This window comes from Schistocerca serialis, chromosome 4 (genome assembly GCF_023864345.2).
Source record: "Schistocerca serialis cubense isolate TAMUIC-IGC-003099 chromosome 4, iqSchSeri2.2, whole genome shotgun sequence".
NCBI classification, from domain to species: Eukaryota; Metazoa; Arthropoda; class Insecta; order Orthoptera; family Acrididae; genus Schistocerca; species Schistocerca serialis.
The window spans coordinates 188,909,202-188,936,707 of record NC_064641.1 but is presented as its reverse complement, the minus strand read 5'-3'; the positions used below and the strand labels follow the sequence as shown (position 1 = coordinate 188,936,707).

Below are 27,506 nucleotides of genomic sequence, written 5' to 3'. Positions count from 1 at the left end.
GCCCAATGTAAAATGGTGTTATGGGTGAGAACACTATCTTGTCTCACAAGATTGAATTGGCAACAAAACTCACACTGAACTGCAACGACAATCTCACTATTAAGCACAAAACTATCTTAAGCAAACATATGACGTTGTGCAGTCCACAGCTCCATGACCTCAACTAAACAAAATGGCAGGAGCTACCAAACACGTGACCACATCAGTCCCCCCCCCCCCCCCCAATCCCACTCCTACTATCTGAGCCTGAATACTACCTGTTCTAAAAACATCCATCCTTTCTGCCTCACTCTGTACCTTCAGAATCACAAAAATTAGTTACCAACATCTTTCTCACTGACAACATGGACTTAAGTCATTTTTGTGCAATCCTATCAGCTTTATTCATTGTTCTGTTTGTTGCTTTGGCTCTGGAGTATGAGTACAAATCAAATTTCATCAACAGTTACAAACTTCTGCAAAAACACCTACATATTCACTGAAATATTGCCAAATCCTATATTTAAATTTTCTTCTACATCACTTTCTGGTCAGATTAAAGCATGCAAACACCCAAATAATGAGAGAAGAAACTTCAAATGTAAACAGAAATATCATTCCATTAAATATGGCAACCTATCATCTATGTTATGAGACTCATTTGAGAATAATTTTGCTCTCAGTTTGCCAGCACATACTCATATGAATAAACAAAAACCTGAACATCTAATGGAGATATACGTCAAAGCACACACACAGGGGACCGGAGCACCTGAAATTAATGATCCCTTCATTTCTGTTTGAGTATCAGTTCCCAAGATGACTACCTCAGCAGACACAGCATAGGTAATTGTTAATTTTGGCAAAAGAAAATGTATTTAGAAATTTTGTAAACATTATCACTTGCTAAGTAAATCATTTATCCAAAAATTCTACTGTCAAAATAGACATGTCCAGAAACCAGCCCGGTTCTTCAAGAATAGAAATCAATGGAAACTATGTCATTTTACTGTAAAACACAAAGTTTGAAAAATGATGGTGGTAACAGTTTAGTAATTGTTATTATCATTACAAAATAACAGAAAAAAGTGGTGCAAGTGAACTACTGGCCATTAAATTTACAACACAAGGAAGGATAGCAAAAAGTGAAATTAATCAATTACTCATACTATTGAGAAAACTATGTGAACTGCAGCCAATAATGATACTGGTTGTACATCTGCTTAGGGAATCTGTACCACATCAGGCTACTGCAGGTTTCATAGCCAGAGGGGAGCCAATTTCTGAAAGCTGATTTCATTTCCATGTCAAAATCCAGCTACTGTATTTTGTTTGTGGATTTTAACTTTACAGATAATTTATAACAGCAGTAAACATATCTATACCATTAATACTATTATGATTCACAGTCCTCAGGTATTACTGTACAACCAAAACATTGAAATATTCTTCAGTAATTAACTATTAACATTTCAAACATAATTAATAAAGTATGCTAAAAGACATAAACTGTTAGGTCTATAAATAATTTTACATACATTCTTAGCAAATTCATAAAAAATGTAAATGATACATTGTGAAATTTTACAATACAATATTCTCTACATTTCTAACACCATCTGCATTATCTAGCTTTACACAACTGCTTCAAAATTGATACTTATGACACCTGTCACTGATACCTTCACAAGCACCAAATTGAACAGGCTATTGTTAAGTGGTGATTTCAGAGTTCTGAAAAAAAATTGTCTTAGCGTGATTAGAGAACATATTATTGTCCCTTTCTCAATTATTACAACATATACAATTTCACAATCTATCATCAAATGTTTGCACATTACTTACACAAAATTTTTGTCACATGTTTAACACACTGAAAACATCTATGTACATTTGTAACTGTGGAAACTCACTATCTCAAGCAAATTAAGTGGATGCTGTTTTTTGGACCCAAGATCCAGGTGCTGGAAATTCCATTCCAAGAGATTACCCTCTCTGTCAATCTTTGCCCAAGTCACAGTGTATGGCAAGAAATTAATCCCTATAACGTTCTGTATGTTCTGAAAAATAGCAAAACAAATAGGCTTAGTAAATCAGAGCATTCACGTACATGGATGATGCAGGATGAAGATTTGGAAATGGGGTAAGAAGCAAGAGTGTTTCAGAAAAAGGTATACACTTATGTTGCTAATCATTCTACTCAACATAATATGTTGTGGCATCGATAGGTCGTATCAACCACGAACAACATAATCTTTGGGACTCAGGTTGCTCATCAGAATCGCCATGTTAATTTAGTCTGTTCTTGTACCTTGTACTGTGTGCCCGTGTATGATCACTGTCAAAATATATGTATGTGCAGATATAAATGGGAACAGTTTATTCCATATAACACTACACTTGTATCCTGTTCCCATACTGGTGACCCCGCAGTTTCTACATCTTCCGCAAAGGGTGCTGTAAATCAACAGGTTATGCACACGCCGCCATGGCCACCTCAGCCAACGCTTTGTTCAAAGATTTGGAAGCACAGCAGCGATCACCAGACCTCTTCATTCCTTCGCCAATGACCAGTTCTACATTAATTCACAGTGATTCACGATCTCCATCTACGTTAACCTCAAACTTTGTCACTCTACAACGGTCGAGTGCTACACCACTAACACAAACAATGGACTTGGGTTTCGTGTTGCCCGACTGTGCTCAGCAATGTGTGAAGTGTATAATATTCAGAACTGTGTACCTACTGATTGATCATATAATGCTCAAAGCGATCTACATTCACACACATACTTTGACTCTCAACGGGCCGCAACAACAGTTACTGTCGTGCCGTGTGCAGTGCCACCATTATTGCAAAACGCACCCAGCCAGAATCAGCCGTGACCTGTTCCAGTTCTGTCTCATTGGCAAACTAATCAAGAACATTTTAGTGTGCACATTTCTCCATGCTCATCCCCAAACCAGTTGCTCAAGTTTTCGACCACGTTGGTTCAAGTGCATCATTCGGTGTTTCGCCTTCCGATGGTGTCTTACCATATCGATGTGACTTCTCACAAGTTCCACCAGTCAGTTATAGTGCAACCTCATGGGGTGTGTTTTCAATGTGCGTGGAGAACTTAAACTTTGGTCATACAAGTTACCGAGACCCCACCCCCCTGTCCCCCACTGCACTCGCAGGGGGCTCTGGTTCTGGCCACTCAGTTGCTCACCCCTCCCACAGTGCCACCTGTGTCTGCCAAGCCAGCCTTCCATGTTATTTTCGGGGTGGGTCAATTCAAATCAGTGCCTGTAGCCTATGGCCCAGTTTACGGGACCTCAAGGCCTACTGCGCAACCGCTCATTCCCATGGTATCAACTGTGTCAGCTGCGTCGTGTTTTCACAGCACATCAAGGACAATGCAACCCACCCTTGCTACAGATGTTTTCACCAGAAACACACCCATGCCTACCGCACAGGCCTGCTGTATAGCCTCTCCCATCATGGACCAGCCAGTTTTCCAAGAGACAATGAAGCCGCCTTCGTCCCCTCACCCAGGTCGTCTGCCGAAGCTGCCACCTTTATATGAGGACAACCCAGTGTCATGGTTTGTGCTTGTCAAACATCTTTTCGAGTTGCATCACGTGTCCAACATCAACTCTAAATTCCTGTGCCTAGTCATGCACCTCCATGATCATTCGAACTTAATTTGCGATCTCCTCCTCTCGCCACCGCCTCCACCAAAATACAAGTTCGAGAAGAAGACAATCATAGAACGCCTTGCCTGCTCACCACAAGTATTAATAATCAAGATCTTGCATGAGGAACACCTGGGCAACCGAACCCCATCACAACTCTGGCGCCACCTTTGCCTACTTGTGAATGAGCACACCTTGCCAGATGTCACACTGTGGGCGGTGTGGCCTGCCAAGCTGCCTACTGATCTACAGATCCACCTGCTACCACACTCCTTAGAGTCAATCGGCTCTCATCTCCACATAGCAGACCAACTGTATTAATTGCTATGACAATGCCAGTCAGCTCACGACTCACTGCTAGTTGGCACAACTGCTCCAACTTACCAGCTGTCTGCTGGCAGAGGCAGGGCTCACTCCACTTCCATGCCTTCTACATCGCCTGGCATCATCCGCTCGCTCTCACCACCGCCCGAGCACTCCAGGATCGCCTAAGCACCATATGTGCCGGTATACATGCCAGAACAAATCGACGAGGACAAGCCTCCTCCGCTGCCGCAGTCACTACCACCACCACATCCGGCTCATTCGTACTGCTGGCACCACAAGGTTTTCAGCGATAATGCTAAGAAGTGCTGATTACCTTGCCAGAACAGAAAATGCTGACTGCACTACCTAAAAGATGCTGAGTCCTGCAGGGAACAACACGGGCATCCTCATACATTGCACTCCGTCCACTCATCCTCCCAGCCAAGCGGTCGTTTGCACATGACTGACATTTCGTCACGGCTTATTTTCCTAGTCGACACAAGTGCTGACGTGTTTATCGTACCTACATCGATGGCTTCCCCTGTCTTTTCATCGATGAGGTCACTTCTACAAGCTGTCATTGCATCAACGTTACAAACATCAGGCTCTGCCAAAGTTATGGTACACCTACCTCCTTCTCTGTGTTTTCCATGGACTTTCTACATTGCTGAGATCGATGAACCAATTCTCGGTATGAGTTTTTGTCCCATTACAAACTCTCTCCGAACATAGTGCAGGGCTCAGTGCTACACCATCCCACTAACACTCACATACTGTGCTCCCACACTTATGTTCCACGCTCTGTTTCTCTCACGACATGTGAGTTAGTACGCGAGTGCTCCGCCCTTGTGGGCGACACTGTGACCTGTGTCACTAACCAACTGTCAGAATATGACTCAGCGCCACAACTCCGCCGGGAAAATGATGAGCTGAAACAATGCAAAGCACACACTTACAACGAGCTCGTTGCGGCTCGCACCTCGCTGCTGAAACTGCAGTCCACAGTTCCGCCACCTAATCGATCGAGCTTCTCCAGCAGACACCAGCTTGGACACTCATCAGGTTAGTCCAAAAACATTAACTGCATGTGATGATTCACGTCCGGTAGACTCCACACCCCCAACGCGCTCGCCACGTTCAGTGCCACGTGTTTCAGACAGTGCTTCTAGAGCATGATACGACCATGCCCACTGTGCAGGCAACCACCCCACATTTTGATAAACATTCCCCTTTCTTGCGCACCAGCCACGTGACTCGGTGGCCATCACTGTTCCACGCGTGATGTCAACACCGCTCTTGCCCATGCCGGTTACCAAGTGCAAGGTTCACAGCAGACAGTCGCCGAGTGTTCTGACCCGCACCACGTTACGAGTGCAGCCGCCCTCTCCAAACAAGCAGATGCCGCGCTCACGTACTGGGCAAGTGACTTTCAGACTGCCCTTTCCCACTTGCACTAACGGCTAGGCCCCATCACGCCCTACTCATCCAAAAAACTTCGCGTCGGGACAATGACCAGTATGGTGTGCAGTTCTCGGTTTCATCTGTCACTGACAGAACGACACACAAGATAGTTGCCACTGCTGGCCCTTCTATTAGGGACAAGGTTAGATGCCTCAACCCTATTAAGTTGCGCATGGCCTGGCAGCATATTAACGAACTTTTGGAGGCAGGTATCCTGCAACTGTCAGACAGTAAATGGTCTTCTCTGATTCACCTCGTCCCCAAACATGATGGTTCTTTCCGAATGTGCGACGATTACAGTCGTTTAAACGCTCATACCATCATGGACAATTATCCCATGCCTAACATAAATTATTTCACTCATATGTTATTGGGCGCTACAATCTTCAGTGTTATTGACTGTAAACATGCCTACCACCAGATTCCCGTGGTGCCGGAAGACATCCCTAAAACAGCTATTGTCACGCCGCTTGGTTTGTTCCACCCTAAAACAGCTATTGTCACGCCGCTTGGTTTGTTCCACCCTAAAACAGCTATTGTCATGCCGCTTGGTTTGTTCAATACAACTTCATGCCATTCGGCCTAAAAAATACGACAGCGTTTCATTGACTCCATCTTACGACAGTTCGAGTTTTGCTTTGCATATCTGGATGACATACTCATTTTCAGCAAGTCAGCTGAGGAACATGAAAATCATTTAACCATGGTCCAACAGGACTTGAACTCCAATGGCATCAAGGTCAACAAAGACAAATTCCAGTTGCGTCAGCCTCCCGTCACTTCCTTGGGTTACACTGTCTCCACTGACGGAATACAGCCTCCCAGATCTCGTGTGCAGGCCATCACTTCACTGCCACCCCCCCCCCCCCCCCCCCCCAGCTACTTACAAAGAACTCTGATGTTTTCTGGGCACAATAAATTACTATCGTCGTCACCTGCCCTCTGCCGCAACCATGCAGGCCCTGTTGACAGACTCACTGTCGGGTAAACAGACTTCAAGACTCAAACCCATTCACTGGACTGCACCTATGCTGGAGGCTTTCAATTCATTAAAGACTTCTTTAGCTCATGCTGTGACACTCACCCACCCCAACCCCTCGGCTGAGTTGTTCATCACTACGGACGCCAGTGACATTGCATTGGGAGCGGTACTACAGCAATGCAAGGCAGACACGGTTACCCCTCTCCATTTCTTCTCTAAAAAACTATCAACAGCTCAGAAGAAATAATCGACTTTCAACAGAGAACTCCTTGCGGTCTATGAGGCCGTCACACACTTCCGCCCTGATGTGGAGGGTCGCTTGTTCTTCATCCTCACGGATCACAAAACCCTCGCAGAAGCTTTCTGCAGCCCCCCAAGGACCCACCCCTTCGGTGTTTCCGCCACTTTGATCTAGTCTCCCAATTCACAACCAATGTTAGCTACATCAAAGGCATGGACAATGTCGCCCCAGATTTTTTCTTGCGCATCAATACTATTTCATGCATCATTGACTTATCCAACCTGGCTGCCCTACAAGCCTCCGACAAGGAATCTCAAGCTTTTCTCATGGACCCTCAAACATCCCTTGTGTTTACCAAAGCTAAATTCCCCAGCGTTGTGGACAAGGTGTGGTGCGACTCTTCTACTGGTACCTTACACCTATTACTCCCACCCTCCCTACACCGACAGGCCTTTGACGCTCTGCATAACCTCGTTCATCCTGGCATCTGCGCCACTATACAGCTCACCTCTGAGCTTTTCGTTTGGAAAAATATAGAACGGGACTGTCAGACCTGGACACGTAGCTGCATTCCCTGCCAAAGCAACAAAATCAGCCACCACACCACCCCACCACTGGGCAAGTTCGACATCCCTCCAGGTTGATTTCGTCATGTACATATTGATCTTATCAGTCCTCTTCCATCATCGGAGGGCCACAGATACATCCTATCCACAATCGACTGCATGTCCCACTGGGTAGAGGCAGTTCCTTTACCTAACATCACTGCCAAGACTGTGGCCAAGGGTTTTATCTTCTCATGGATTGCTAGGTTTGGTTGTCCGACCACCATCACCACCTAACAGGGTCAGCAGTTTGAGTCTTCCCCTGTTCACCATTTTATGTAACATCTGCAGCGTAAAGAAAATTTATACCACAGCCTACCACCCACAAAGCAATGGGTTAGTAGAACAGTGGCACTGCACTCTAAAAACGGCCCTCAGGTGCTACGACTGTCTCTGGTCCGAAGAACTTCCATGGGTGCTGCTCGGCCTCCATTCAACTTTCAAGCTGTCTTACAGGGAACTATCTCAGAATTTGTTTTCTGGGAGAACCCCTTTCTACCAGGGGAACTCATTCAGCCTCAGGTACCTGAAGATTACCCCCCACCCCCCACCCCCGCCCCATCCCTGGATTTCATAAGTCGCATGCACACTTACTTCAAACATGTATGCCTGCACCCACCTATCAGCCACTCCCCGCCGGACACTTACGTGCCAACCGCTCTCAACACTTGCTCCCATGTAATGCCGAGAGACAATTCGGTCCGACAACCTCTGCAACCACCTTATCTCGGCCCCCTTAAAAGTCCACCGGCAGGGCAATACAACTTTCAACATCATCATCAAAGACAGTGTGCAAACTGTTCGTTACACTGACTCAAACCAGCATTTGTGGACTCTGACACCCTTCTGCTGGCTCAGTCTGATTCTCCTCTCCCGCCAGTCTCCCTCACGCCATGGTGTCCGACAATGTTTTTCCTCAGGCCACCATGCTGATTTGTTCAACCGATGCCTCCCTGTCACCTTTCGCGGGTTGTTCAGACACGTCAACCTCCACCCCGTGTGTGGGTTTCGCTGCTACCTCATCGACTATGGAGACACCCTCTCCCATAGTCACCTTGATCTGCAACATACCCCCACACTGCGTGGACGACATTTCAGTCGTCAATCTCAATGACCAAGTTCTCATTCTTCTCACCGACACCACGGCCTCACCACCCAACGACCAGTTAAACGTCAGTGTTGTGCACAGCCTCATCCTCCCTCATGAGTGTGACATGATGACAATTCGCACCTTCACCTGACCGGATGGCTCGATTAGCATCCCAGCTTGCCACACCTACACCCTGCCATCCGCCGTTCCGCCCACTTGCTCTCGTGCTGGCTGCCGCCTCGTTCATCCTCGCTGGCTCAGCGACTTTGAGGTGGACCCGCCTCTCATCACTTCGCCTCCTCACCCCGCCTCGGTCGAGGTGGAGGTCCAGGTCATGCGTCTACCATCTTGTATGACCTGTTTATTTAGTCTGTTCTTGTACCTTGTACTGTGTGCATTTGTATGATCATTGTCGAAATATATGTATGTGCAGATATAAATGGGGACAGTTTATTCCAAATACTGCTACGCATATCCTGTTTCCCATAATGTGATTGATCTCCCACGTAACACACATCAAGCCAAGTTGGTACTTTTTGCAAATGACATAATCAATCCTGTTGGAGAGACAGCAACAAAAGAAACTGTCCAATAACTGTTAAGTAGTTCTCTGCAAATCAACTCACTCACTCACTCTCTCTCTCAAGTTGGAAGAAAAACTTATACATCTGGTTCTATACAGCAAAAAGAACAACAATAATAAATGTGCCACACAAATAGGAGTCAGTGACTAGGGTAAAATGTTCCAATTTTTTGAGATACATAGTGGTAAAAATTTTAACTGACAGGAATGTTAGTGAACTTCTCAAACAGCTAAGTTCAGTAATTTTTGCTCTTTGCATAAACAATAGTTTCAGAAACAGAATAATATACATAGTTTGCATATTTCTACTTGTTAACATCTTATGCTATAATTATTTGGGGTAATATGGGTACATTACTGTTGGTGTAATATAAGGAAATGTGGAGTGGTTATACACACAAAAAGTGAATTGAAGCCTCTGGTCACAGACATAAATGAGGACTGCTTCAAACAGCTCTTCACATGTTCTACTTCAGTTATAGACAGGGAAACATACAAGATAGATGTTCTGACAGTGTACAAGCCCCCAACAACACATGTTTTAACCTCATTAAGCAGTCAGTGAGGATACTAATAAGAATTAGAAGAAATAACTGAGAAGTACGTGAAAGTGGAGCTTTCAATATTGATTTCAACTCAGGTAGTTCTGATGAGAGGCACATAAGAGTTGCAGATGCCCAGCTTTGGTTTGATTCCCACAGTAATATCCCCTAGAAGGGTAGGAGGACATAATGCAACAGCAATTGATAATTTATTTTTAAATCAGATTGTATTTGATGAAATAGATGTGTGCCCACAATAAATGGCCTCATGATAATAATGGTCAAATGGCAGCAATAAATTATCCCCATCAATCAGGTTTAACCCTGAAGACAATGTAAAATTTCACAGATTTGTAAATGCTGACTCAGTTACATTATTAAGGGAGAATTTACAGGATGAAAAATCCCAAGAAGTTCAGCGACAGCGAACAGTATATCACAAATTTAATTCTTTCTCAAAAATATTCTTACAATGCTAAAAACCAATTCTCCTTAGCAACAATTACAGTGAAAGCCGAAAGACAAAGTGGCTATCATAAAGAGAGGTGCACTAGAAGTTGTATTGGAAACTCTTAACCATGCCATAAAAATGGCAAAAACCATACACCATATACAGAAAAATCAAATTTCCAAGAACAAAGCAATGGTGTTTTTGAGCATTAGTAGTCTTCATGAAACAAGTAAACTCCGTAAGGCAAATGGCATTTAACTCCCTGAAGACAGTGTCAATAAGACTGATTATATGCTTTCAAGTTATTGGCTCTTAAATTCAATGAATTCTTCCTAACAACAGCTGAAATCAAGGGTACAAAAAAATGGACCACTGAAAGCAGATCCATTGGAATTACTTAAGACAGTTACTGACTACTCCAAGACTGTCAAATTATCTGTTAGATAGCTCATAATAATTACTGGTTAACTCTCCTGTCTATGATGATATTTCACACTACGTAATAAAATGTTGTGCTTACTTGTTGGTGGCTTCATTAAGTTACCTTTGTAAGTAGTTATTGAGTCATAGTGTATTTCCTGAAAGATTGAAGAATGTTGTGGTAACATCCATTTATAAATGTGGCCTCCCATTATAGACTAATCTCCTTCCTTCCTCCAGTCTCTACAATTTATCCAATGGTAAAGTTCAACAGAACAGTGAACCATCTCTCTAAGAACAACATTTTGAAAGCAACCTAGGTTGGGTACATAATGGCTCTTCCAATGAACTCAGTTCTGGCAGAACTAAACAAAAAAAAAATTATCCTACTGATATTTTTGGTAATCTTGTCAAAGTCTTTGTTTCCAATAGATGCTGCTGTGCACACAAGTTAACACTCGATATAAACACATGTAATATATTAAAAATAGATAGGTAGAAAGACCCATTACTGTTTCAGTAAATGATTGATGATAAATATCTACAAACAGTAATACCAGTAAAATATCTATGGGTGTAAGTCCAGATTATTATTAACCAGAACAACCACATAACACTAGCTGTAGAAAAAACAATTTCAGACAACAGTTTCTTGTAAGAAGCCTACAGAAATGTAATTCTCTCACAAAAGAGACAGCTTATAAGATCTTTCTTTAACATTTCTTGAGTATTGCTCATCAAACAGGCAGGTAGGGTTAACAGAGGTGACAGAAGATATCCAAATAATATCAGCATGTTTAACATAGGTTTGTTAAATAACTATGAGTGTGTCACAGATACACTTGTCACACTCCAACAGCAGACATTACATGAGAGGCATCATATTTCATTTACATTTATTATTCTGGGAGGGTACATTCCAAGAAGAACTAGGCAATGCAGTAGTTCCTCTGACAAACATCTCACAAAACGACATTTGCAAATGGAAAAGGAAAGGGGGAAAATTAGGGTGGTACCGGAAGTAACCCTCCACTATTTCCCATAAAATGCCTCGCAGAATCAGGTACACACTGCTGGCCACCAAAACTGACACACCATGAAGGCACAATGTAACAAATGCCAAAAAGGATTTTACAACATTTAAAATTCATATAAATTTATTGAAGAAGACATAGAGCTGGGTTTAGTGTTATTTTGTAGGGAAACACATCAAGTTTTTTTACCTGTTGTATGTGTATGTGGCTTCCATTGCTTACCCTGCACACATCCCATCAAAAGTCAATTTCTTCACATACTCATTGTAGCATTGCAGGTGTAGCTTGCTTAGTGGTGGCATAAAGTCTTGCTCTATGTTGAGATAGAGAAGTCGGCACAGGAGGTACAAACACGATATCCTTGATGCATTAAAAAAAAAAAAAAAGAATAATAATAATAATAATAAAAGAATTGGCAGCCAGGTAAAGGGGTAGTGCACCATCTTGTGTGAAGTAAACATTTCGTTCTTGGTCATCCTCATTCCCGTGGTATCAAAAATTGTTGTAACATATTCAGGTACACTATCCCATTGATGGTTCACTCATGGAAAAAAAAGGGGCCATACACTTTGTTCTTGCTCAATGCACAAAAAACATCCAGTTTAGGGCTATCATGAACATGTTGCAATGTTTGATGTGGATTTTCACTGCCCCAAATCCTACAGATAACTGTAGGATTTGGGGCAATGAAAATCCACATCAACTGTAGGATTTGGGGCAGTGAAAATCCACATCAAACATTGCAACATGTTCATGATAGCCCTAAACTGGACGTTTACCTTGCCACTTAAGTGAAAAGCTGACTCGTCAGAAAAGATGATTTTGCCCACGAAACGTTTATTCTCATGTAATTGATTTAACATATCCACACACAAATTCTTGTGAGCAATTTTATCAGTGTCTTTTGTTGCTTGTATGATCATCAATCTGTATGGTTTCAAATGCAAATGGTTTCTCAACACAAGACAAACAGTCATATTTGCGATTTGCAGTTCGTGAGATGCACACCGGTTCAATTTCATAGGGCTGTTGACACAATGTTGTCTCACTCGCACAAGGACTTTGTCAGATGTGCTTGGATGACCTGATGATTTCCCATGTTGTACCAAGCACCCTGATTCTACAAAACATTTATGTCACTCATAAACTGCAGGCCTACTAGGAGGATCTTTAGCATACTTGGTATGGAAATTACGCTGAACTGTTGTTGCCGACTTCGATTCTTCAAACCAAAACACACAGCTGGCATGCTCGGGTCCAGTGAAGGGAGCCATCTTTAATGCAACTGCCACTAGCACTTCTTACAGTGTGATTTAGTACTAGCGAACTACATGAGACAATACTTGATGCATTTTCCTACAAATCGATATTGAAATCACCTCTTTAGATACTATGAATTTATTTATATGAATTTTCAAAGTTGTAAAGTCCTTTTTGAAACACCCTGTATACTATACACTCAGATGTGCAAATAATTAACACTACAATGTAACTGAACAAAGTAGGTACAAGTAACTCCATCTACACTCTGTTTATAAGGAAAGTTTATGCAGCATGTTTCTCATTCAGGAATCACATCTGAATGTTAGTTGTTTCTGAGAAGATTGTGCTACACTTCATGTAAGAAGAAGAAAGGTCTAAAAGGACTCATAAGAAATCAACAGCAACAGGACTGCAGCCTACTGAGACTGAAGTTTATTGTTCTGTGATATTGCTGCTCACGTGGAGAGGGATCACATAACTGTCATGGTGAATATGGGATCAATGGGTTGAGAATGTTCACACTCAACAACATGGAGAAACTTAATGGTCTTACACGACTAGTGCTGAAGACGACAGACATTGTGCACTAGGGTGTGCAGGACCATACAGCCATGTCATTGTGCCTGAGTCAGGAAATGGGCTCGTCTGCAGCAGTGTTAGGATCCCCACCAGGTTGGATTAGAGGAAGACATTGAAGCAATTCAGAGACACACAGCTAGATTTGTTACTGGTGGGTTTGATCAATGTACAGATATTATGGTGATGCTTTGGGAACTCAAATGGGAATCCTTTGAGAGAAAATGACGTTCTTTTGTGAAACACGAATGTGAAAATTTAGAGAACCGTCATTGCAGCTACCTGCAGTAGCCACAAGCATACGCATTGCATAGGGACCACAAAGACAAGATACAGAAATTAGGGCTTGTACAGAATACAAACAGTCATTTTTCCATTGTTCCATTTGTGAGTGGAACAGGAAAGTAAATGACTAGTGGTGGTACTGGGTGTCATCCACCACACACTATACCGAGGCTTGTAGACAATATATGCAGATGTAGATAGTTGAGGGTTCACTTAATGTGACCTCTTAGAGAGATGCACCGAAAGTGGTGCACACATCAACACTGAACACAGCAATTGCACCTTGTCATCTTTCCAGATGACTCCCGGTACTGCATAAAGCATCAAAATGTGTGTATCCGTGAATGGAGACTCTGTAAAGAATGAACATTGGCAGCTTACTTCCATCACCATTGTATAGGTTCAGCACTTGGAATAATTGTGTGGGGTGCCATTGGATACACAACACAATCACCTCTTGTTTGCATGGATAGTAATTTGGACAGCTGCCATTGCATTTCTGACATGTCAAAGCCAGTGGCTGTGTCCTTCATTTGAGATATGCATGAAGTTATTTTTCAACAAGATAATACTAATGTGCAAGTTGCCCATGCTGTCATTACCTACCTTCATATAGAGCATATTTGACTTTGCCTGTGGTCTGCATGTTCTTCAGGTCTGTCACCTACTGAAAACATCATTTCAGTTCATGAGTTGCCAAGAGATTGGTATGCCATCAGCTGGCAGCCACAATGATTGATTAACTCTGGCATAGAGTTGAACAGCATGGAATGACATACAAGTTCGGTTTGACTCAGTGTCCAGTGTTTACCATCAAATTTTCAATGACAGGAAGGATAACATATCCTTGATTTAGATTTAGATATCCTCTTGCTTTTGTACTTAAACAACTCAAATTATTTTGTGCTTTGTTCAAAATATGATTTTTTAAAATATTTGCAATTTTTGATTACCAGTCACAATATCATCACTCATCTTATTTCAGTGCTATTATGTGCTCTACCTGGTTATTCTGTACCTTGGTCCACTATATTCCGTGAAGTTTCCAATTTTCTCATCAGTATTACTAATTTATGCCATGATCCGTATTTTAGTAAAATGCAAGTAATATGGAAACTTAATTTGTGGTAATTATTAAAAAGACCATTTATCATTCAGAAAATACATTTACTTGCTCATACTTTTCTCTTCTTTTTTAAATGAATTTTAGATTAACTTTTTAAGTTACTACTTTCAAATACTGACACTAATTGAATATATGTCCCTAAATATCTCTTCCACCTCTGGTTGTTGTACCTTAGTCTTATAAAATCTATATCCTGTTAAAACTTTGGAAGTAGGCTTTTGCAAGGTAGTTGTATCTATCTTCAAGTATCTGACACTTCAAGTTGTTAGTATTTCTATGATGCTCTCTCATGGGTCAAAGAAATCTGTGACCATTTGTGCTGTCATTCTTTGTATATGTTCACTATCCCTTTATTCTTCTTTGGTATAGGTCCTACACACTTTTAGGATGGGTCACACTAATGTCTTGTAAGCTCCCTTGAGGACTGACTGCACTTTCCCTGTACCCAGTTTATAAAATGGAGTGTGCCACCGGCCTCAACTATGACTAAGCCTACGTGATCATTCAATTTCATATAACCACAAATTGTTGCAACCACATATCCGTTTGAGCAGACTAGTTCTAGCAGTGACTCACTGAAATTGTAATTAGGGTATCACATTTTTGCATCTTGTGAAATGCAGAAGTTTACATCTCTGAGTGTTTAAAGGAAGATATCACTCTCTGAAGCACTTTGAAATCCTATCAAGATCTGACCAAATAATTGTGCCTCTTTTTTAAGATAGTCTTTCATTACATATAATTGCATCATGTGTAACAATTTTGAGGTTATTATTACTGTTATCTGCCATGTCATTGATATACAACATAAATAATTTCATTTGGTTTCCCATATGGTGGTACTTTTCGTAATAAGTATTGGTGCGGCACTGTTTTTTGGAAGTCGAGAGATACTGCTTGCACCTGACTGCCTTGATCAATGGCTTTCACGATGTCCCGTGAGAAAAGCATGAGTTGGGTTTCGTATGAGCAATGCTTTTGGAATCCACGCTTGTTGGCGTAAAAGAGGTCATTCTGTCTGAGATACTTCATAGCATTTGAGCTCATAATATAAGATCGATGTCAATGATATTGGATGATAGTTCACCTCAGCTACCATTCTTGTAGGCTGGTGTGATCAGTGCTTTCTTCCAGCCAATGGTCATAGTTTTTTCTTTGTGGGAGCTCCAGTATATTTTAGTTAAAAGAAGGACTGGGCTAATTCAATTGCAAATTCTGAACTGAATCTGATAAGGATTCCATTGGACTCTACAATGAAAGCAAAATTGAATAAGATGTTAGAGTTTACAATGAAAGTAAAATTGAATAAGATGTTAAACTTGATTATGGTTCCTCTAAATATTCCACCCAGAGATAAATATTTCAAATACCAGCTTGACATATGATACTAATGCCCTTCATCTCATTTACTGAACATTTAAATCTTTCTGCTTGTTTTAGTTACCCTTTGTACTTTGAAAATCATTGTTGCTACAACTGCTGTATGCTCGATACCTAATTCAATGTGGACATCCTCAAAGAGTTCTGGTCTATTTGTTGCAATTAAATCTAATATATATCCATCATGAGTGGGCTTCCTAATTATCTGTTGTTAACAGTTTTCAGAGAAAGCATTAAGAATTGTTTCATACAACGTTTTGTCAAGGTTATACTAACAAATAACTCGCATTACAAACTTGAAAATGCAGACAATATACAATGCTATTCAGAGGAGAACTAAACGAGACCCTCACAGCCATCAATTTACTTGGAGTTATGTTATGCTCAATACTCATGATCTTCTGAAAATTCTCATAATTACACATTTATTCACGTAGACACATTTGTTCACTTAGATATACACTGAAATTACAAATAATGATTGAATGAGAATACTACTGCCAAAATTTGTAGAAAGCAAAAACGTAGTTAACAACTGATGGAATAGTGTGAATTATGTTTTGCAAGGCACTGAACATTCGAAAATGCACAATTTATTACAATACGTGCACAAGTTTTGTTACAGTAACTGGAAGATAATGGAGAAATGATACAAACAGCACAGTTTGGTTGTGTGTAAAGTGTCGGGGTCAAGCTTTTTAAAGTGAATTTATCTGACATGTGGTCGATGCATACTTAATGGAAATACCTGCAATTTGGAGACAATGTTGATCTTACACTGCAGGCATCATTTAAGAAGGAATTTTTCGAAATTCCACCCCTAAGGGGGTTAAACAGGGTATGAAAGTTTTTTTTGAAAATATGTCACTATTAAGGCAATTTTGAAGCTACATCAATTAAAACTGGAATTCGTTTCATGTCAGAATTAAAGAACTATGTGTTTCAGCCTTTTTTAAAATTTAATTATGGGTGTGAAATAAAGCATGGAAGTTTTTTTAAAAAATTAATCAGTATTAAAGAACTACTAAAGTAATTTTAGAGCCACATCTATGAAAACTGTTACTTCACTTCTCAGTTACAAATAAAAAAAATACATGTCTCACTGTTTTTGGTAATTCAACTCCTATTGGTGTGAAACAGGGGATGAAAGCTTTGATGGAGATATTTCATTACAAGAGCATTTTTTAAGTTAAATGTATGAAAATTTGTATTTGACTTCTCTGATCAAAATAAAAAAATAAGCATTTCATGGCTTTTGGAAATTCAACTCCACAAGGGCGACGAAATGTTTTATGAAAATATTTCATTGTGAAAGCATTTTTAATGCTGTATCTATGAAAAACTGGCATTTGGCTTCTTGCTTAGAAATGAAAAAAATATGGTTTCCACTGTTCTAAAAATTCAACCCCTAAGGGAATGAGATAGGGCCAGACAGACTGACTCCTCATCATCCAGCCCAAACTGACAAGTATAGAAATTTGAAATTTGGAGAGGGTGTACATCTTATACTGTAGGCATTGTTTGATAAAGAATTGTTGGAAACTCCACTCCTCAGGTGGTGAAATAGGGGATGAAAGGCTTTTTGTACATATTTCACTATAAAGGAAATTTTGAAGCTGGAAGTATGAAAACTGGTATTTGGTTTCCAAGTTAGGAATACAAAAATATGTTTTTTTAGTATTTTTGGAAATTCAACCATCAAGGGAGTAAAACAGTGAGTGAAAGTTTTTTTGAAAATGAATAGTTAAAGAACTACTAATTTTTTTTTAAAGTTACATCTAGGAAAATTGGTACTTGCCTTCTCGGTTAGAAATAAAAAAAATAATTGTTTCAGGGTTTTGGGAAATGAGTGAAATGGGGGATGAAAAGTTTTAGGAAATTATTTCATAATGAAAGCATTTTCAAAGCTAAATCTATGAAAATTTGTTTTTGGCTTCTCTGATACAAATAAAAAATGTGTGTTTCACTGTATTTAGAAATTCAAGGCCAAGGGGGTTAAATAGGGGACGAAAATGTTTAAGAAAATATCTTGATACATTAAAATTTTTTTTAAGTTAAATATATGAAAACTGTAACAACTATGAAAAGGAAAGTTGCTACTCACTATACAGCGGAGATGCTGAGTCACAGATAGGCACAACAAAAAGACTGTCACAAATAAAGATTTCAGCCAGTAAGGCCTTCATCAACAATAGACCACACACACACACACACACACACACACACACACACACACACACACAACAACAACAACAACAACAAAAACAACTCACACACTCGACTGTACTCTCAGGCAACTGGAACCACACTGTGAGCAGCAGCACCAGTGCATGATAAGAGTGGCGGCTGGGTGGGGGTAAGGAGAAGGCTGGGGTGGAGAGTGAGATGGATAGTAGAGTAGGGGTGGCAGACAATGAAGTGCTGCAAGTTAGACAGAGGGCAGGGGTGAGGTGGGGAAAGGGGGGGGGGGTTAGTGGAAGAGGAGACAAGTAAAAAGACTGGGTGTGGAATCAGGGCTGTATAGTGCTGGAATGGGAACAGGGAGGTGGATGGATGGGTGAGGACAGTGGCTAATGGATGGGTGAGGACAGTGGCTAATAAAGGTTGAGGCCACACATGACTGGTTTCACAGGTAGCCCTACCTTTGATGCAATACAATACAGAAAAGTTGCCTTATCCCTAGCCAGAACCCAGTCCCACATACTGTTCCTGCATAGTTGCCTGAGTCATGGAATCTCTCCAAATGGCCTTACCATCAAATTACCCATCTCCGGCTGCCACCCCTCCTTTCACAATGGCCTCCACCTGTTCAGATTCTGCCAATCCTTAGCCCTCTCCAATATAGTCCTGTAAAACCATATCAACAAAGCCCACACCTCCTTCAGTACCTTCTCTCCATCCATAAAATCTCCTGCTATGCAATCCAAAATTCCTGGAACCCATAACACACATTGAAACTCTTTTCCTCCAGGACCTAGAGTAACATGCACAACACCACCTCAAAAAGCTCTCCACCCTGCTCACTCCCTACTCCCGCCTTGGAGTACCACTATCCACCACCTCTACAACAACCTCCAAACCCATCCCACGCCCCCTCATAGCTGACAAACCCTGTCTCACAGACCTACTACACTTACCCCATCCACCACACAGGATCCAAAACCTAAACAGACCTGTAACACAGTCATGAACCTTTCCTCCAAAAGCCTTAGACCCACAGAAATATCAGCCTTTTCCAAAGGCCTCACCCTTTGCCCCAATCCCAAATTTAATCATGGAGGATTTGTTAAAGACCTTCTCTCCTTCTCCCGGCCCCTGCAGTGGAAACACTTTTTCGACACTAACCCAACCGATCAGACTCAACCAAAGACCAATGTTGAGCCCTGCATATCTCAGTTTACTCCTCCATCCAACAATGATCCATTCCCACTGCTCCCAGATCACCTCTTGTTACCTTTCCAGAATTTCTTAACCTTGAACCTTTCCTCACTGTCATTCCTCAACATGCAAACTAACCTTACATCTACAGAAAGAACTGCAGTCCACCATCTAAAAACTGATCCTGATCTTATAATCCTAACTGCAGACAAAGGCTCCACCACTGTTGTTTTGATCTGCAAGGATTACCTGGCAGTAGGACTCTGCCAGTTGTCAGATACTTCCATTTACAAACCTTGACACAGTGACCCCAGTCCAGAAATCCAACAGGATCTCCAGTCACTCCTCAACCCAGAACCTCTCCCCTCAGTCCATCTCTCTGCTTACCCCTACCACACCCCACCTCCTACCTTCTACATGCTTCCTAAAGTCCATAAACCCAACCACCCAGGACGCCCCGTTGCGGCCAGTTACTGTGCCCCCAATGAGAGAATCTTTGCTCTCGTAGACCAACACTTTCAACCTATTACCTGGAACCTACCCTCCTATATAAAAAATACCAACCATTTCCTCCACTGACTCTTCACAGTTCCTGTCCCTTTACCACATGGTGCCCTGCTCATCACTATTGAATGACACCTCCCTTTACACTAGCATCCCTAATGCTCATGGCCTACTGAACACTACCTTTCCCAATGCCTGACAGATTCTAAACCAGCAACCTCCTTCCCAGTTGCCATGACCAACTATATCCTCACCCACAATTACTTCTTCTTCGAAGGCATTACCAAATCCAGGGTATGGCTATGAGTACCAGCATGGCACCATCCTATGCCAACCTATTTATGGGCCATCAAGAGGAATCCTTCCTAAACACCCAGAATACTGGTTCAGATTCACTGATGAAATCTTTGTGATCTGGATCGAGGCGAGGACACCCTATGCACATTCTTCCAGAACCTCAACAACTTCTCCCCCAGTTGCTTCACCTGGTCCTACTCAACCCAACGAGCCACCTTCCTAAAAGTTGACTGCATCAGTACCTCTGTCTATTTCAAACCTTCATCAGAAACACCTCCACTTCGACAGCTGCCATCCGTTCCATACCAAGAAGCCCCTTCCATACAACCTAGCCACCCTTGGTTGGCGCATCTGCAGAGATAAGCAGTTCCTCTAGAAATATACCGAGGGTCTCATTGAAGTCTTTACAGACCATAATTATCCTCCCAACCTTGTACAAAAATAAATCTCCCCTACCTTATCTTTCCAGCCTTCCACCATCTCCCAAAGTCCCACCGTCCAGCCACAGAGGAGCATTCTCCTCGTAATTCAGTACCACCCAGGACTGGAGCAAATGAATTACATTCTCCGGCAGGTTATTGACAACCTCTCGTTGTGCCCTGAAATGAGAAATGTCCTGCCCACTATCCTTTCCACCCCTTTCACAGTGGTATTCTGCTGTCCACCAAACCTACACAATAAACTCATCCATCCCTACACAGCCCCTGCTCCCAACCCATAACCTCACTGCTCATACCCCTGTAAGAGGCCTAGATGCAAGACCTGTCCCATACATCCTCCCCCAACCACCCACTCCAGCTCGGTCACAAACTCACCTATCCCATCAAAGGCAGGGCTACCTGTGAAACCAGTCATGTGATCTACAAGCTAAGCTGCAACCACTGTGCTGCATTCTATGTGGGCATGATAACCAACAAGCTGTCTGTCCACAGGAATGGCCACCAACATATTGTGGCCAAGAAACAACTGGACCACTCTGTTGCTGAGCACACTGGCCAACATGACATTCTTCGTTTCAATGACCACTTCACAACCTGTGTCATATGGATTCTTCCCATCAACCCAGCTTTTCTGAATTGCACAGGTGGGAACTTTCCCTGCAATACATCCTACGTTCCCATAATCCTCCTGGCCTCAACCTTCATTAGTCACTGTCCTCACCCATCCAGCCCCTTCCCTGTTCCCATTCCAGCACTACACAGCCCTCATTCCACCATCTCACCCAGTCTTTTTACTTCTCTCCTTTTCAGCTAACCCCCCCCCCCCCCTTCCCACCTCTACCCAGCCCTCCATCTAACCTGCAGCACTTCACTGTCCGCCACCCCTACCATAGTATTCCTTCCCCTTCCCACCCCCGCCTCCTCCTTACCCCCATCCAGTCACCACTCCCGTCATGCACTGGTGCTGTTGCTCACAGTATAGTTTCAGTTACCTGAGACTGCAGTGGAGTGTGTGAGTCGTGTTTGCATTTGCATGTGTGTGTGTGTGTGTGTGTGTGTGTGTGTGTGTGTGTGTTTTTGTTTGCCTATCTGCGACTCAGCATCTCCACTATATGGTGAGTAGCAACTTTCCCTTTTCATAATGTTATGTTACACCCCGGATTTTTCTTTGTTTGTTATATGAAAAATGGTATTTCACTTCTTTGTTAGATATAAAGAAATGTGCTAGTGGATGAAACATTTTATGGAAACATCACCAAAAGAACGCAAAAGGCATGATTAACAAAAGCCTTGGACTACAGCAGTTACCAGAATTGCTTTTTAGTCTGAAGTACATTCAGAAAAGACCACAGCCTTAATTAGCGTCAAAAGTTTAGAAGGTGTTGCAATTTGTGAACTACATAAAAATTCGATTAAGGGGGGGGGGGGGGGGCAAATCTGTGCAGACCACACAGTCTACACAAACAAGGCAGTGGGCACTAAGCTAGTATGTAAATAAACATGGAAAGTGCAAGGATGTTGCACTTAATTGATTTCATGACACCTTCTACACTAGTGTGCCAAAGATGAACACTGTGGTGTCAGTTTATTCCTATAAAAACAGCAAACACCACAGAGTACAAGCACCAACATGTCTCCTACATAAGGTGGCTAACAATACTCACCACTTTCAGAGCTGACTTCAAATGTATATGATGCCAGACTATAATCACTTATATCTGCCTTCTCTATACCTGTGGTTACATGGTGTTCGAACAGGTACAGACCATCTCTCTCTTCAGAATTATTAAAATCTTTTAGAATACAGGAAGCTTATCTACTGGGTTTTTCTCTCTTCCAGTGTCCTAGTGAAATTGACTGACTGAGCTTCTCTGAAAACTGTTAGGTATTTTGTGGAGCTGTTCTATTTTTTTTTCTTTGAAGTTTGGTGACGTCAATATGCACACTGATTTATGTTTTCCACCTGATCTATGTTTCCCAAATGTTGCTTCAACCTTACATGTAATCATAACATGTTTGATTTGAAGTACCCGTTCCTGCCTTGAGGTGGATAAGTGCCACTGCGATGTGGGAGTATACAGAATAATAATAAAAGACACTCTTTTCCATTTCACTGTTTACTCTCCCTATGATGTTTCATACATCTAAAAGCTTTTCTTTTTTTTCTACTCCTGTTTTCATTTATGATATTGGAATTAACAAAGATCTTTGCATGATACAACATACTTGACAAAATTAACAGAATCATGTACCTCTACTGTAAAGGGATATTTATCTCCCTCAACATGGTGATATCCTTCATGCCTTCAGTTGATTCAATTGAAAATGTTCCACTTTGAAGTCTCTTCATACATTTCAGATTTATGGCCAGTTCTTTCAGACGTTTCATGGGGAAACTTTTTTAAATTATCCCCAACATCTCTCTATTCAGAATCGCTTTTGTCCATTACTATGAACCAGGGGCGCCGGATTATAAAAAATATTTGGGGGGGGGGGGGGGGGGGAGGTATACTGGGGGTCTTGCCCCAGGTAATTTTCTAAATTTTAGATGAACAATAGTCAGCTTTAAAAATTTTTTAAGCATTTTAGAAACATATGATCAACATTAGAACACAGAAAAGTGGACTATCGATAACTCGACACTCCAGGAAACTCGACAAGCCTCACACATTTTTTGGCTTTGAAAAAAGAAACAAAATATAAACATGCATGGTATTTTCATAAAAAGCTAATTTAATTTACAGTAATAATCATGCTTATAGGCTATTACAGAGCAGTGAACATATAGCTCTGAAAAGACTGAAATTATATATAAATATTTAAATCCTAAACTGTCATTAAAAGAATAAAACATAAAATATTGCTGTCGCACAGTAATAGCACTTTGACTAATAAGTGAAATAGCTAATTTAAGCTTACTCTGAATAATGCTCAAGGTTTATTAAGTAAAAACAATATCTCAAAGTTAATGCTTTAAAACAGTTAATAAAGTTAACACAATATGCCTAGTACTTTCAGTCAAAAAGAATGTAAATAGCAGGTCTTACACCCTAAAAATATTTAAGTATTTGAAAATACATAATACAGTACTATAGTCACACATTACTAAACTAGTACTAATATATTGAAACTGAAAATTTAACATTATGTATGTATTTAATTCTCTGTTTTATAAAGATTTTTAATATTCCTTTAAATGCCATTATTATGGCTAGAGTGTCTTTAGAAAGGTGCAAATGTTGACCGTCTGACTGGATTACTGAATATGAAGTCGTTGATGACTAGTCGGATATCCAATTCATCCAAAACATCTCAGTGGGCACAAAGAACAGCCAAGTTGTTCAATCGCTTCTGTCCCATTGTTGATCGGAGATATTACTTCAGACGTCTAAGGGCTCTAAATGACCGTTCTGCTGTTGCTGTCATGATTGGAACTACTTGGAGAAGCTTAATGCCCTTCACTACTTCACATAAGATTTCTCCAACTGCAGGCTCTTATGTAATGTTCTTTCTTACATCACGTTTTTATAAGACCAGTTGTTTTTATTAGTGATATCAGCTAACATATTCAAGTGTAAGCGCAGTCTCTCAATGTCTAGATCATTTTTGAAAAAAACTGTTGATTTTTCCAAATGGGTCATTCCATGTCAAGTCACCCAGGCCTTGACACCAACCATGTCAGATTTTGATGAAACTTGGTACAATTACTTCTTTTATCATCCTGAAAGCACTTGTAAATTTTTTTGCTCTATCTCTTATAGTTTTTTTTTTTTATAAATTTTTAAATTTTTTAGATTTGGCTTTGTTTCAGCAGTCGGAAATTGTAACTTAAACGTGTCCTCACAACTAAAAAAATTTGTATATTAAAGAATACTCAAGATATCAGTATGAAATTTTGGAATAAGTTTGTGTATTATATCTAAATGTTAAAAAAAATTACCATAAAGATATATTAAATTCTTCCAAATGAAAAAAAATTTATAAGGTTTTTTTTTTTTTTTTTTTTTTTTTTAAAAAAAAGCTAACGGATGTTAAAAACTGCAATATCTAGAGTCTCAGACCTGATAGAAAGCTCAAATTTGTTTTAAAATACTCTTAATTGTATAGGCTATTAGATAAAATAAAAATTATGTTGGCTTTTTAACCTGTTTAATAGTTATCTAATTTTTAAAATAATATTAGTTATATTTTAAAAATAAAAAATGCCAAGTGACTTAGACACCGAAAATAAGTTTTTGTCTTCTTGGAGTAACAATGTACACTTGGGTTTTGTATTGTTACTCCTGTGTTTTGAAGTAAAAAATTATTACAGTGTTAAATAGGGCTTGGATAGTATTTTATTAAGTTTATTCGAACTCTCAGTAAGTACTGTTGCTTAGTTTACAGAGATTCTTTTCCAATATCCTACAAAAGTAACCAGAACAGTAATCAGACCAAAAGTGAAATCAGTATGTCAGATATTCAAACCTGTAGTGTAGGGTTATTTAAAAAATCTGACTGTTTCCAAACAACCTACACACCTTCAAAAAAGTTACAACCGGTATCAGAATTGAGTGAGGAAGAAAAAGATTTGATCCACTTACGATCTGGAATTAATCTGTGTGAATTTAAGAATATATGTTCACACCACAGCTACTACTTTTTAAATGTTTTTGAAAAGTATCAAACAACATGTGTAGACCCACTAAAAAAACACAAAAAGCCCATCAAAAAATCGTTGAGAAGTGTGGGCTTGGATCTTTCTAAACAATTACTGACAAAAAATATTAGCATAAAACCTGGACAAAAGCTTTGCTCAACATGCCGTAACTTTTGTGAAGAAAAATTAAGAGTTGAAGTCAATGAAAAAATAAAGTGATGAAAGAATTTAATGTAAGTGAGTACATGGTGCGACAAGCTAGAAAGCTAAAATCTGAAAAGGGTATTTTGGAAATTCCTGGTCCAAAAAAAGGTAAAACTCTTTCTGAAAATACAGTAAGACTTGTAACAGCTTTTTATGAAAAGGATGAAAGTTCCAGAGTGCTACCTGGAACAAAAGACAAAGTAAGTGTTCAAAAAAATGTGCACATGCAAAAAAGACTCATTTTGTGTAACTTGAGAGAACTCTATTATTCTTTCAAATGGGAGAATCCTGAGGTAGAAGTAGGATTTTCAAAATTTTGTTTCTTGAGACCTAAATGGTGTATCCTTGCTGGTGCTGCAGGCACACACACTGTATGTGTATGCAGTATCCACCAGAATGTTAAACTATTACTGGATGCTGTGAAAATTGAAGAATCTTATAAAGACCTAATTAAGATGCTTGTGTGCAACACAGAAAACCAAAACTGCATGCTACATCATTGCAACAGCTGTCCTGCAAATACTGCACTAACAGAGTGCTTAATTGAAAAACTAAGTGAAGATTATGATTTAGAAGAAGAAATTGTAATCAGTCAGTGGGTTAACACAGACAGGGCAGAAATGATCAAACAGTCTATCAATGTTGAAGACTACATTTCTTTATTGGTTAGGTCATTGGAAAAGCTCACCCCACACTCGTTTATAGCAAAATCCCAATCAGCAGCCTTTAAAAGATTGAAAGAAGACCCACCACCCAAAACAGCAATTATTGTGATGGATTTCAGTGAAAATTATTCCTTTGTTATACAAAATGAGATCCAAAGTTACCACTGGAATAGAGGTGGTTGTACTCTACACCAAGTTGGAGTTTTTCTAAGAAATGAAGAAAACAATGTTTTTGTTTCCAACCACTGTTTTATTAGTGATGACCAAGAACATGACACTGGTTTTGTTAACTTTGTACAAAAAGAAATTACAAAGTGGCTGTCATTACATCATACTGACATTGACTCAGTTCACTACTTTACAGATGGTTGTGCTGGGCAGTACAAAAATAGAAACAGTTTTAAAAATTTGACTGAACACTTGAGAGACTTTAATTTGAAGGCCCAACACTCTTTTTTTGCAACAAGTCATGGGAAGTCAATTTGTGATGGCCTAGGAGGAACTATTAAAAGAATTTTAAGGAAAGCCAGTCTACAGCTTTCTGACAAAGAACAAATAATGACAGCAATCGATGTGTATAAGTTTTGTGAAAAAAATATTGAAAACATTCATTTTCACTTTATTGACAAAAAAGAAGCTGATTTGCTACGGTTAAAACTAGAAAAACGTTTTTCAGCAACCCGAACCATTCCTGGAACTAGAAGTTTTCATAACTTCAAACCACTTCCAACAAACAACCTTGAAATTAGAAGGACTACAGATAGTGTAAAACCCTCCTTAGTCTTTTCTTTCCATTCTTCTTCTGATTGGGTTTGTGTTGAACCATCAATAAATTGCTATGTGGCTGCAAATTATGATGGTAACTGGTACTTTGGACTGGTAAAAACAATATTCAATGATGAAGAAGATGCAGAAATTCTATTTCTACATCCTTCAGGACCCGCTGCATCATTTTATTGGCCTGAAAGAGAAGATTCCTGCATAGTGCCTTTGGAGCACATAGTCTGTGTAGTAGACGCACCTCAATCAAGCGGCACTGGGAGAATATATTACTTCAAAAAAGACTGTATCAAAAGAACTGAAAGCTCTTGGATGAAGTGGAAAAACAGTTTGAATCAGCATTAATGTTTATTAAAAAGACAAAATTACTCAAAAAATTCAATGTTTCAAGCAATCAGTTGGGTTATACATAAGTGCCGTAAGTAAACTATCTTTGTACATAATTCTAATGTAATCTGCTATAATTAATAAACATGTTAAAAAGCCATCATTATTTTTATTTTATCAAGTAGCCTGTATGTTTAAGAGTAAATTAAAACAAATTTGAGCATTCTGTCAGGTCTGAGACTCGAGATATTGCAATTCTTATAAAACAAA

The 27,506-nt window shown here is 40.2% G+C and overlaps 1 protein-coding gene across 5 annotated transcripts in view; it reads right to left on the bottom strand.

The window, feature by feature from the left end:
- The window catches only part of LOC126473246 (transcription elongation factor, mitochondrial), a 116,775-nt gene that overhangs the window by 20,819 nt on the left and 68,450 nt on the right, over window positions 1-27,506 (bottom strand). For 4 of the 5 annotated variants that reach the window (XM_050100165.1, XM_050100166.1, XM_050100168.1 and 1 more), the window contains exon 4: window positions 1,893-2,039. The exons of the other annotated variant lie outside the window; for it this stretch is intronic. In XM_050100165.1, coding sequence (XP_049956122.1) covers window positions 1,893-2,039 — 147 coding nt within the window. The remainder of the gene's footprint in view (window positions 1-1,892; window positions 2,040-27,506) is intronic. 5 annotated transcript variants of the gene reach the window in all.